This window comes from Coffea arabica, chromosome 4e (assembly GCF_036785885.1).
Source record: "Coffea arabica cultivar ET-39 chromosome 4e, Coffea Arabica ET-39 HiFi, whole genome shotgun sequence".
NCBI classification, from domain to species: Eukaryota; Viridiplantae; Streptophyta; class Magnoliopsida; order Gentianales; family Rubiaceae; genus Coffea; species Coffea arabica.
In genome coordinates this window covers 13,528,749-13,542,601 of record NC_092317.1, presented here as the reverse complement: position 1 = coordinate 13,542,601, position 13,853 = coordinate 13,528,749, and the positions used below count along the sequence as shown (strand labels likewise).

Genomic DNA, 13,853 nt, shown 5'->3' with positions numbered 1-13,853 from the left:
TATTATGCCTACAAGTTTCAGATTAGAAAAGAATACAATCCAAATATTCTGAACACCGGCCGCCTACTACAACAATTCGCTGTAGATATGTATGTCAATCTTGAAACTCAAAGACTTGACTTCTATAGAAGCAAGGAATTGCTTATTCGAAGAGAACAACTCCAAGGCTTGATGGACTCTGTAATTCAAGGGCAATCACAAGGTTCTAAAGTAGGCCAGCGTGTACTCTTACCTGCTTCATTTATAGGAGGGCCTCGAGACATGAAAAAGAGATATATGGATGCTATGGCCTTAGTTCAGAAATTTGGAAGGCCTGATTTATTTCTTACTATGACATGTAATCCTTCATGGCCAGAAATTAAGGAAAACATGCTGCCTACTGATGAAGCACAAAACAGAATCGACTTATGTGCTCGGATGTTTCACGCTAAATTGGAAATGCTAAAGGAAGAGCTATTCAAGAAAGAAATTTTCGGTCAAGTTACAGCATACACCTATGTGATTGAGTTTCAGAAACGAGGCTTGCCGCATGCTCACTTCCTTATTATTCTGAAACCCAATTCAAAGCTATACTCTCCTGATTCCTATGATCAAATAGTCTCTGCTGAACTACCAAATAAAGGTACACAGAAGCATTTGTTTAAAATGGTCCGTAAGCATATGATGCACGGACCTTGTGGCAGTAAAAATCCTAACAATGTCTGCATGCAAGGTAAAAAGGTCAGATTTTGTAAGAACAAGTATCCAAAGCAATGGGCAGATTCTACAACTCATGGACAGAATGCTTATCCAATATATCGCCGAAGAAATGATGGAAAAATAGTTCATGTTCGAGGTCAAGAACTGGATAACAGATGGGTAGTACCACATAATCCGTACCTATTGGCAAAGTTCAATTGCCATATCAATGTTGAAATCTGTTCTACCATCAAAGTTGTCAAATACATGTTCAAGTATATTTTCAAAGGACATGACAAAATCCATTTTCGAGTTAACTCAGATACTTCAGAACAATGCATTGACGAAATCAAAGAATATCAGACAGCAAGATGGGTATCTGGTATTGAAGCTGTGGCGCATATACAGATTTACTCTCAATGAAATGCATCCTTCGGTTATGAATTTACAGTTACACTTACAGAATTATCAATCCATGAGCTTCAAGGACAATGAAGACATCAGAGATTTATTGAAAAATCAGTTCAAGAAAAGGACCATGTTAACAGAGTTTTTCTATATGAATGCAACAGATGATTTAGCAAAAGCTTTAAAATGCACATACAAGGAGTTTCCTCAACATTTCGTTTGGGATCCAGATAAGAAGTATTGGTCGGCAAGGAAACAGAAAGACTGTATTGGAAGAATTGTTGCAGCAAATCCAAATGAAGGAGAGCGTTATTTTCTGCGGCTACTCTTAATCAATGTTAAAGGACCAACTTCATTTGATGATCTCAAAATGATAGACAATAAATACGCAAATAGCCTTCAAGAAGCAGCAATACTCAGGGGATATTTTGAATCGAACAATGCACAGCAACAATGCCTCGAAGAAGCAGCACTCTATCATATGCCTCACACTTTCAGAAGACTTTTTGCCACAATATTAGTACATTTTCCGCCAGCAAATCCTAGACAGCTTTGGGAAAATTTTGAAGAATCTTTATCCGAAGATTTTTATCATCAGCCTCATGTGCAAAGTGATCAGATACGACTAAATGTGCTTCATGAAATAAGTAAGTTCTTACAATCAATGGGCAAGAATATCAATAGTTACGACTTAGTTCCACGAATTCTGAGGTTGAATCCAGCAGACAGAGAAACAAGAGATACTATGAGTGAAACTCAGATTATTATCTCAGATGAAGATATTGCATCCATTAGTCGGCTAAATATGGAACAGAAACTTGCATTTGATATAATTACAGCTCATGTATACAACAATCACAAAGGATCTTTCTTCTTAGACGGACCAGGAGGGACTGGCAAAACATTTTTATACAAAGCTCTATTAGCTGATATCAGATCCAGAGGTTTCATAGCATTGGCTACAGCATCAAGCGAAGTTGCAGCATCAATACTTCCTGGAGGACGAACAGCGCATTCGCGCTTCAAAATACCAATCAATATGGAAACAAGCAATATGTGTACTGTCAGCAAACAGAGTGCATTAGCAGATTTGCTTCGACAAGCAAAGCTAATAATCTGGGATGAAGCTCCAATGATGCACAAAATAGGAATTGAACGTGTAGACAAACTACTAAGAGACTTAATGGACACAGATGATCTTTTTGGAGGCAAAATCATAGTTTTCAGCGGCGATTTTCGTCAGGTACTTCCAGTCATAACAAAAGGATCAAAAGCTGACTTTATACAAGCAAGTCTTATAAATTCCTATATATGGCCTCATTTACACAAACTCAAACTCAAACAAAATATGAGAGCTGTTGTTGATCCCAATTTTACTGATTATTTGCTTCGTATAGGAAACGGAACTGAATCTTTTGTCAACAACAACAATATTCAAATTCCTGAAGACCTGCTCATACCATACACCACTGAAGAGCAATCACTCAACAGCTTAATTCATGCAGTGTTTCCAGACTTGAAAAGTTGTTCAAAAGAAGATTATTCATGGACGAATCGAGCAATTCTTACAACTAAAAATGACTTTGTCGACGACATCAACAGTGCATTGATAGAAGAATTTTCAGGGAATGCTTCTGAATACATTAGCAAAGATAAAATAATAGACACTTCTCAGCAGGCTATCCTAGAATACTTTGTTAACAGCCTTACACCAAATGGTTTCCCTCCACACAAAACACTGCTAAAACCAAACTCTCCGATCATGTTACTTAGAAACATAGATCCTCCAGAAGGCCTTTGCAATGGGACAAGGCTCATATGTAGATCTCTACGACCAAATATAATAGAGGCAGTCATCAGCTGTGGTGAATTCACAGGAAAAGAAGTTTTCCTGCACAGAATATGTTTCAAATCAGATAGTGACCCAGACTGTCCAATAGCTTTTGAAAGAATGCAATTTCCAGTTCGTTTATGCTTCGCCATGACAATAAATAAGGCTCAGGGTTAGACCTTAGATTATGTTGGGATTTACCTTCGTGAGCCAGTCTTCTCTCATGGCCAACTCTACGTAGCTCTTTCTAGAGCTAGAAACAGTAAATCTGTCAAAATATTGATCAAGCCTTCTCTTTCTGATCTCAGCTTGGATAATATTACACCTAACATAGTTTATACTGAAATTTTAGAAGCAGCACAGCTATAACACTTCATCAATACTTTGATGCTTGTATTTTTCCAACAGCATTTTTTTTCTATCATTGACATTAACTCATCATACCTGTCACATCTTCTCCAGTCTTATTCTCAGCTAATACCATCCTTAAACTTGTTGATTTGAACTTCTAAGAACACCATTTGCTCATTACTATCTGCAATTCACTCATCGCACATATTCCACAGTGTATAATTCTAATCTTACTTCAACGCATCTTTGTATTCACTAATTTCTATTTTGATATTAAAACTGTCTACAGATTGTGACCAATGAACTTCATAACATTTGATGAGCTGCTCCCTGGAATCAAGAATTGGGCAGCTACAGTTCAAGTCATCGACAAACAAAAGCCTCAGATATCAAAAAAAGGAAGGAGATATCTGAAATTACTTCTGGCCGACGACAAGGTACATCACACTTAAAACTATAGCTTTAATACTGAACTTGCAACTGCTACATACATAATACTCATATTACTACATTAATTAGGCAAACAAAATTGATGCTCTCATCTACGGCTCAGACATCGACTTCTTCAGAAATCACTTTCAGATCTATAGGCGATTTGTAGTTTCAAATGCAAGGCTTCAGTACGCAGATGATGACTTCACTGTTGAGCGAAAAACATGCACTATGATTATTGATAACTCAACTGTTGTGGAACCTCTGGATGAACAGCAACCACCACTCTACCAATTCACTCCATTCAAAAAACTCTGTCATCAGATTGACACTAATTCTGATCTAGGTAATATTTTCTATTTCAGCAATAATAATTACATGTCTTCCATAAACTCTCATAAAACTAAATGCAGATATGATTGGTATTGTTATCCACGTCAATCCGCAATCAACCAAAGGAACAACTCCAATCAGAGACATTGTAATCGCAGATCAAAGGTATGATACCAAAAACAAATTTTAAGCTACTGACAAGTCCATCGCAACTACTAACAAAAAGCTTTCTTGTATCAGTTCAATGGCAATCATCCTTACACTCTGGGGAGAGCATGCGACTGATGAAGGACAAATAATTGCTGAAACAATTCACACTCAGCCACTAGTAGCAGCTCTCAGAGTTAAGGCGACATCATACGGTAGTAAGAACTTTTAACTCCTTACTTGATACAATAAAAAATTACATTAACATGTCTTAACAAGAACAAACAAACATAATTGCAGCTCTAACTCTTTCGACAAAATTTGCCTCCTGCATCCTAATCAACCCACCAATACAAGAAGGTCCACCTCTGAGGCAATGGTAAGCACTCAATAAACTAATAAAATACATTTCAACTACCAGTCACAATACTAATACTAGCACATAAACTACAACAACAGGGCAGCTGAAAATAATGAGGCAATCGTGAAGGCCATTACTGAAAAAACATACGAGAGCCCATTGGAACTTCTTCCACCACCAAATGCAGAAGATATAACCCATATAGGTGCCATTGTGACTGCTCCACAGGTAAACATTAGTTCATACACATTTACACGTGTACCTGTTTAAACTATCAAATTATTCGATTCAAATTTCTGCAAAAATTGATTCAAATACCATTCCCTTTGTTATAGAAAAAAGCATTCTGGATACGGGGAACAGCCAAACTTCTGGACAGAAGCCAAAAGCTCTGGTACCATGCTTGCCCTTTCTGTCACAAATCCATTCGCAGCACACCTGAGTATAAAATCACCTGTCTCTCCTGCCAACGTCGTATCCATGTTATAGCAAGGTAATATATGTGACATTTAACCCTTAACTAACAACTAATCATTTATCTAATCAAATTACTCTTATATCCATCAGACCAAGAATAACTGTTGATTTCGCGGATTGGAGCGGTAACATTACACTTGATCTATATGGAAAAGATGCTCAGCAGCTTTTGCCATATAAAATCTCAGAAATTCAGCAACAGGAATCAGAGGTAACTATCATAACTATGAGTTACCACTGCAAATCAAGTTTAGCTTATCATTACACAATACACAATAAACCATCTCAATAACGTATGTTGCATAACTGCAGAACAACATTCCTTATAGAGCTATCGAAGAATGCATCAGTGAGAACACCATTATCTGCTTCATAAAAAAGGCCCCCTATAGCTTTAAGCCTTCTGCAACTCAAAAATACACAGCTATAGTTGCTCACAAAATCCGCCTAGCTGACAGAGGTAACAAGCTCACAGGAGCAGCAGGAACCAGCAATGCTCAAAAATACACAGAAGGAACAAATGCAGAAGACGAGCAAGAACCAATGGAGATTGTAAATGAACAAGACACTGCAACACCATCAGTCACACCAAATAACAGAGCACAAGGATCCACAAAAGCTAAGGTTGATGACTGGTTCTTGACTTCACTGAAAATAACAGAAAGTCCACCAAAAAAACAGCGAACTGCAAAATCAGATGATGAAGAACAGTCTCAGTAAGCTTCACACAACAACTTTTGTTTTTGCGACCAATAGAGCACAAATGTAGTGTGGATTCCATCTACACCACTAACTATGCCTATTATGACTTTTGTAAGAGACATGTAAAAAGACAACTTTTATGTATATATTTAACTCTTTTGACGGTAGATAAGCTACCAACCAGTCTAAACTCAGATTGGTTGGACTATAATCTACCAAAAACAGAAAATCTATAATATAAGCGTGTTGTGTTCTCATTATCATTAAAAACCCTCCTGATGCTCCTGAGCCTCAAACTCCAAACCGCTATGAATTACCTCTTCCTCCTTCCGTACCTCAAGCCACATACGTTCAGCAATCAACCTCAAAAACCACCCATACGTTAATATAGCTCCCTTTACATACTAACCAATTAACTTTCATATTAATATACACATATTAATATAGCTCCCTCTCAATTTTTATGACCAATTCTTCCACCCATGCATTTCTACCACTTAATTTATCCTCAAAAAATTTCCTCATACATCAAACAAACACAGACCACCCCCAGGCACCACCCGCGCCTTGCGCGGGGAAAACCACCTAGTTGTTATTGATAATGAGCCACCTGTGCTCAAATTTCTGTAAGCACCTTAATTGCAGTAATAAAGGAGTCAAGAAAATAATCTTGTCCTTCTATCTACTAAAATTTGTAGCAATACCATCAAGTCTATCGAGTTTTAGCAGAACCAGATTTAGGGTCGAATTCGATTCTGCAATTAGACCAAAGAAGATTTGGCGCTGGATCACTAGTGATCCGGACTGGATCCACGATCGGATCCAATTCTAGAAATTGAGAAACTCTCTAGACACAATCCGGTTCTGAATTTGGCTTGAACCAAGCTAGAATCCGGTGCCGGATCTTTTGAAAAATCCAGCTCTATTTCAATTTTATTTCCAAGTCTCATTCTTGCACATTTTAACTCCGAAACGTACTTACCACACTTTCTTTGTACGTTCTATACTTCGTTCAAAAAACTATTTCAATACTTCAAATTTCTAAAATGATTTCATACTCCTTATCCATTATCTGCTTAAGCAAGCAAATTTGACCAGAAGCCATGAAGGCATCATAAAAACACTTTTAATCGTCCATTGAATTTTCATTGCCACCACTACCACCTTTTCCATTGGTCTGCCACCACCTCCACTACCAATCTGCTGTAGCCTCGACTCAATTTATTAGAGTACAAAGCTTACACGTTATCCCTGGTATTTGTGTGTCATTGTTTTCTTCTTTTTGAAATCAGACCTTTGTGATTTTCTTTTCTGCCCGAAGACAGGTTTATACTATTACTATATGAGGGGTGATGACTAATTTAACATTGTTATAATGGGATAACATATGATTACAAACTATTACAAGGTTTTAGATTATGAGTAAATCTCATATACACTGACAGTGTATATATTATCACAGTTGGATTCATAACATATATGCAAAAGTTAAATTTCAAATTCAAATTTTGCACAGTTGTCATTCAATTCCTAGGTTTGAATCATCATATTTTCCTTGTTTGGCAAGAGATCTTTGTGACACTGTCTAGAAATTTTTGACGAGATTTAGAGTTGCTCAAAGACAGACCAAAAAAAAAAAAAAAAAAACTTTGTGAGGGCTGTGGAGTGATTTGGATTAAAGAATTTACATGTTATACAAGATGGTTTGCAATTAAGTAACATACCTGTAATGCAACATCTACATTGTTCTTGGTTTGAATCATTTTTTCTTCGACATAAAATCTTTGTGACATTATTAAGAATTTTTTGATCAGATTCGAAGTTGTTGAAAAACAGATCTATACTCTGTGAGGGGCAAGAAGTGATCTCGCTCTATTGAATTTACGTGTTGTATAAGATGGTTTATAATGGTGTGACATGCAATTCACATAAAACGATCGCGCTGACAATAGACCGGTTAATGTTTTGGATACTTTGATTTTTGGCTTTGTCTAGAAACTTGTAATGAGATCTGTAAGTGGTCATAGATGGATTTATGCTCAAGTTAGGCGAGGAGTGATTTAGTACTATTGTAGAATTTTAATGTTGTACAAAGTAACAAACCTTTGTTTTAGAATAGTGTACTTGCGATTTTTACAATTCGTTGCAAAGGTCTTACACGGTTCCTGATATGAAAATCATGCCTTTTTGGGCATGAAATCTTTGTGCTTTTCGTTTGACTTTTCATTTTTTATTTTTTTTAATGAGATTTGGACTTGCTTGAAGACAGATTTCCACTGCGCAAGGGGCGAGGAGTGATTTCTCCTAAATTCGGAGAAGTTTGGTGTTGGATCTAGAAAAGTAGTGGCTGAGCCACCATTGCTTAGCCTTGATTGGGTTCTATTAAGGAGGGTTGTACTTGAATTCAATGCACAAAATGGAGTGGATCCATGTAAATTTCATTGGAGGAAGCCTGTCGAAGATGGTGGCTGGTCGCCGGCCCTGGTCAGGCAACCATGATTGTTAATGTTAAGTCAACTAATCAATTCACGGTGTCAAATAATGGAAGACAAAAAGAGCAATGAGATTCCAAACTACTCAGCTTTCTCTCGGGTGGCTTACAACTTTACAAAAGATGGTGCTGTCCCGCAAAGAGATATTTTTTGAGTTTTTGACCATGATGCATACCAATCAAGTCAGATAGCTCACTCCCACATGGGAAGGCAGCTGACAGAATGGTCAGAGGCCTTACACTGATTAATGTAAATTCTTCCAACTTTTAGAGTAAACCTGTACGAATTAAAGTAGAAATTTAAATTTGTCAGTGCATATAACTAAACTGACGATTTTAATAAAGTTATACGAGTTTACCTAAAAAAATTTCTTAAATTTCTGTTTTTACGCACAATACACAGACACAAATATGTAAACATGTCAATGCGTTGAATTTAATTTCTTAAATTCATACTCTACTCAGACTCAGACACTGTAAAAGAGTAATAGATATGGATGAAATCTGATTTTCTATGATTCATATCTAAATTCAGATTCAAATCAAATCTTATTTAAATTCATATATATATATATATATATATATATATATATATATATGTGTGTGTGTCAGTAAATTTATAAAATAATTTAATATTCTATGACTATTTGATTGAAGACAATAAAATTTTAGGATTGTTAGATTAAAGAATATGCTCTTAACATAAGAAAACATCACCTAATCCTACCTATTTATTCCGTGCCTCTGATGTCATTGTCTCTGTCTCTATTTCGTTTCATCAAAAAACTTGCAAGCTACTGTTTCTTTTGCCCTATCATCTTTAGATTTGTCTTTAGAAATATGTTTACTTATATTTTACCTACGAATACCCGTTGGATACTCAAATTCATTTGATACTTTTAGGTTTGAATTTTCTTTTTCATACCTATACGGGTTTGAATTTGAGTTTAGACCTAACTAGATTTAATAAATTTGAATCGAAATCAAAGAGATCAAATTCAAACTCTATCATTTGACATGCCTACAAATAAGTACCAAAAGAAAAGATGGACAGGGATTTTCTGGTGCTGGTGTGATTTTGCAACCAATAAAATAAAAATAAAATGTGAAGGTCCTGATTTTTTGTTGTTTGGACAAAAAATTTAATGTCTTTATTCCGGGTTTTGTTTTCTAAAGTTAGATTCATGTGAATGTACTGTTCATTAACCTTTACGTTTTTGTAAAAGTAATTGAGTAAAGAGAATCAGTAGTCACTAAATTTTCAAAAAAATTCTCATATTTGTCATTAAATATTTTTCATCTCAAATTAGTCAAATCAACTATTCTTTTTAAATTCATTCAACTATATTAAGGCCTCCATTCTCTCTGAGTTACTCCTCTCTTCTCTCAAACCAAACAACAACTTAACAACACCTTTTTTTCATGGGAAGAGAAAGGCCACTTTGATCTCTCTTCCTCCCCATAATAATTTCTTTTTTATGTATTGGCAAGTAATAAAGTATTTCCTAAAATTTATATCCTAGTGTTTTTTAGCAAGAAATTCCTTCTCTCTTTGAGTTTTCCTTGAGAGAGTGTCTTCTCTTCTAAAATTCCTAGTGGGTTTTATTTGATTTGCTTTTTTTGTTCTGTTTTCTTTATCAAATATGGATTGTTTCAAATCTGTTTGTCAAATTTGAAATTTCTGAGTATATTTTGTCAAATCTCAGTTTGATATATGGGTTTCAAGCAGTTAAATAATAGATTTGATGGAGAAGAAACATGCACAAATATCCGTTGGGGTCAAAGAAATTAATGTCATTTGGAATAAGTTGGAGATTCATAATGCGATTTTATAATCTTCTCAAATCTGATGCATCCGTAGATCCTTCAGATCTATTGTTTTGGTGACATGTTTGATGATTATTTTTTATCATTAGTGCAGATTTTATGAATGAAATGATAATTTCCAAAAAAAAAAAACAAAGAAAACTATATTAAGGCCTTATCCTCGTTTGCTTTAAATTTTGTAAAATCAAATTATAAAAAGTGATTACACAATATAATCAAAATCAATAAAAACTATGGGCCTGTTTGGCAAATGAGTTTAGGCCATGTTTGTCTCCTATCAGTTTTTTAACAACTTTAACTACAGTAATTTCAAAAAAGTTGTCAAAAATTTTAAACTATCCACTTTAAAATACCCAAAACACATAAAAAAATTTCCTTTCCTCCTTTCTTCTTCAACCTCAAGCCACCACCACCTCTACCTACGATTCATGCGCTGGCCACAACTTTTTTTTTCTTTTGCTTCTTCCTCTCCCTCTCCTCCTCCCTCTCTCCCCTCCTCTCTCCCCCTTTCCTCCCCTTCCCTCTCTCCCTCTCCCTCCCTTGCCACCTTCCCCCCTTCCCCTCTGACCAGATCGCAGCCATGATATGGTCTCGTGACTAGATCGTGGCTCGCGACCAAATCGCGGCTGCAATCTAGTTAGGGGGAGGGTGATGGTGATGGGGGAAGGAGAGGGGAAGGGGGCAGGGGAAGAGTGGGGGAGAGAAAAAGCAAAAAAAATTGTTTCTATTGCTACAACTTCCGACAAGGGAAGGAGAGGTAGCGAGTGAGGGTAAGGGGAGGAAGGGAGAGGGGGAAGGAGAAGATGGGGAGAGAAAAAGTAAAAAGAAAAAATTTTTGTTTCTACTATTGGAACTTTTGGTGAGGGAAGGGAAAGGTGGTGGGAGAGGAGGAAGAGAGAAGAAGAAAAAAGGAAAGAAAAGAAAAGAGAAAGAAAGAAAGAGAAATAGAAAAAGAAAGAAAGGAAAAAAGTTTTCCATCTTAAAAATTTTTTCTACAACTTTTACAGTAAAATTTTAGGTAAACATCCAAAAAACTCGTTTGCCAAACAAGACCTATTTTTTTGATGGATTTTAACTTTTTCTGATTGCTAAAAAAGTATAATTTGAATATAAAAGCAACCAAGAATATCACATAAAAATTAGGAAAAATGACCGATTTCAACCCTCACATTTCGTAAAAAAATTCTTTTCGTCCCTCACATTTAAAATGAAACAAATTGGTCCTTCACATTTAAAAACCCAAGCTTTTACATCCTAGAAATCAACTCTCAGTTGTGAATCAAACCATCTAACAACCCCGTTATAAATTTTAGGGGTAGAATTGGTAGATCACTCGCAAAAATATATTTCTAACAACTAAATTAAACAATTAAAAAATTTTAATTAAAACCCATTTGCTTCTACATCGAACTCCTTCAGTGATTCCATTTCACTAGCAAATCTGCTTTCATAGGAAGCTCTTGCAGCAGGCCATATTCTATCTTTTAATGCAAGTCCAGGATGCTCTTTCTTGAAGTTATTATACATGTGTCTCACACACATGGGTGTTCCACACCAGGCAGTAGCTCATGTATTGCTTGGAATAGATCTTATGTATTTCCACCAGATGATGCTTCAACTGCACCTTCTCCTTCTTATCCAACTATTTTAGGTCCCATGCCAATGCAGGAAACAGCTCCCTTTTCGGCGCCATTGACCAGAGTTCATCCCCATCTCAACGTCAGCTGCCACTCTACTCGTCTTATGTGTGAGTGTGATTGCCATCGGCAGCGTTTGAATGATCTGAATTTGACCAAGAGACATTTTTAATAGTTTGAAAGAGGATACAATCTTCCAAATCTCCGGAAGTTTAGTTGTTCAAATTATTTCTGCATATATAGTTTTGAATTAGGCAAATTGATTTGGGTCTGTCTTCTTCTATTCTCTTTTGAAGAAGCAAATGGGTTTTAATTAAGATTTTTTAATTGTTTAATTTATTTGTTGGAAGTATATTTTTGCTAGTGATCTACCAATTCTACCCCTAAAATTTGTAACCAGGTTGTTAGATGGTTTGATTCACAACTGAGAGTTGATTTCTAGGATGTAAAAGCTTGGATTTTTAAATGTGAATAACCAATTTGTTTCGTTTTAAATGTGAGAGACGAAAAGAATTTTTTTACGAAATGTGAGGAATGAAACATGTTGACAGGGGTGTCGAGCCTGTGTAATAATAATTACCTACTCGAGAAAAATACAAATTTTGTATATAGTGGTGAGTAGGGTCGAATCCACAGGGATTGGGGATAACTTATTTCTTTTAGAGTCCGAAGTATGGGGAGTTTTTGGAGAATATAAAATAACTAATTAACTAACTAATAAAACAACTAATAGAAATTAATCAATAACCAATACGACTCTAGCCAAAGGTACAACTTTTCAGACACGATCCATGCAACTGATCATCGATGCAAAGATAATTCAATTACTCATTAATAGATTGGTTATAGTTATCATACACGCGATGAACAACCAACTTTTTCTTAATTTCTCGATAGTTAAGGTACGACCGTTAACTATTTCCTTAACCAAGAAATAACCCTAAGTACGACCGTAGGATTTAATTACTCGATTGCATTAATAATTAGAAAAATCTAACCCTAACCAACAAACATACTACGAGGGTTTGTTTAAGTTAGATCATACGTTTCCCTAACATGAAACCAATTACGCTAGTCACCACTGGTATTAATCGATTGAACAATTACGGATTCAATCAATTAATTTGGCATTAGATCATTAGGTTAATTCGAATATCGGGCCCTTGATATTCAAATAACATAACAAACATAAGTAATTAAATCAGAAAACGTACAAATACCAATGAATAAAAGAAATAAATAAAATTAATTCGATCTCATAGATATTTGGAATCGCGCCTTCAAGTTGGCCTTCGACTAGATGAGAGGCTTAGCCATACCATATAAATAAATCTCCATGCAAATTAATTATTTCACAAGGCATCACGTTTTTCACCCAAAGCTGTTTTCCAGTTGGGACTTTTGTCGAACAAAAGTCGCGCATGAAAAGGAAAAAGAAAGAAAAACTAAAACTAAAGCTGTGCTAAAAACTCTTGCCCTCAGCCTCTGTACGTTCCTATCTAATAATCAATCATGCTCCCCGTGGTCCCCGCCGCAATTGAGAGCCAAAGGGTGCCAGCCGTGAATTGAAGCTCTGCCGACTTTTTCTCCTCCTTGTTTCCTATTGCCAGGCAAAGACTTCCCAGTAAGAGTCCTAGTCAGCAATTCTTCTAATCAGCCCAAAAGAAATGCCATCCGTCTGTTGCTTCATGTAGGCCAGTTTTGTGAGGGTTTTTGGACTCTTTTACGTGTGGAGCAATTTTCTCCGGTAAGTCTCCCTTTTTTAGCACTTTTTAGATCCTTTCCCGTAGATAGGTCCAAATACCAAATATAAATATATATTAACAATTTAAAACACTATTTGACAAGGACAAAGGAGAAAATTAACAATAAAATTACTAATAATTAACACCCTATCACATGTCATTTTCTCTAAAAATTATTATTAAATATGAGAATCTATAATAAACTAAAATAATCAATTGAGAATAAATCCTTTTTTTTATTTCCCCTTTTCATTCATTTGTACACCCTTTCCACCTTTAATGGTGGGACACAAGATTTGAATTGTAAATTTGACAGTGAAGAGAGTTCTAAGAGCCCTAAATAAGTAACAATTGGTGAAAAGATCTTTTTAAAATTTTCTTTCAATAGAGAAAGTAGGGAAATGATCTCTTAGGTTCTAGAACTTCAATCTTA

The 13,853-nt window shown here is 35.7% G+C and overlaps 2 protein-coding genes across 2 annotated transcripts; both read left to right on the top strand.

Annotated features, from left to right (window-relative positions):
• Nucleotides 1-1,153: 1,153 nt before the first annotated feature.
• LOC113740808 (uncharacterized) lies at nt 1,154-3,094 on the top strand. Its single transcript, XM_027268328.2, has one exon. It carries the CDS (start codon nt 1,154-1,156, stop codon nt 3,092-3,094), a length of 1,941 nt encoding a protein of 646 aa, XP_027124129.2.
• Nucleotides 3,095-3,567: 473 nt separating this feature from the next.
• LOC113740807 (uncharacterized) lies at nt 3,568-5,738 on the top strand. The gene is made up of 7 exons (XM_072046483.1): nt 3,568-3,705; nt 3,788-4,046; nt 4,114-4,198; nt 4,640-4,769; nt 4,877-5,034; nt 5,109-5,229; nt 5,331-5,738. Exons 1-7 carry the CDS (start codon nt 3,568-3,570, stop codon nt 5,736-5,738), a joined length of 1,299 nt encoding a protein of 432 aa, XP_071902584.1.
• Nucleotides 5,739-13,853: the final 8,115 nt, after the last annotated feature.

What these genes read in the sequence shown, in the direction of transcription:
- LOC113740808 (XM_027268328.2), top strand. Translation starts at nt 1,154, where the DNA reads ATGAGCTTCAAGGACAATGAAGACATCAGAGATTTATTGAAAAATCAG.
- LOC113740807 (XM_072046483.1), top strand. Translation starts at nt 3,568, where the DNA reads ATGAACTTCATAACATTTGATGAGCTGCTCCCTGGAATCAAGAATTGG. An exon ending in TACTTCTGGCCGACGACAAG is followed by an intron (nt 3,706 to 3,787) that starts GTACATCACACT and finishes TACATTAATTAG; the next exon opens with GCAAACAAAATTGATGCTCT. An exon ending in CCATTGTGACTGCTCCACAG is followed by an intron (nt 4,770 to 4,876) that starts GTAAACATTAGT and finishes CCTTTGTTATAG; the next exon opens with AAAAAAGCATTCTGGATACG.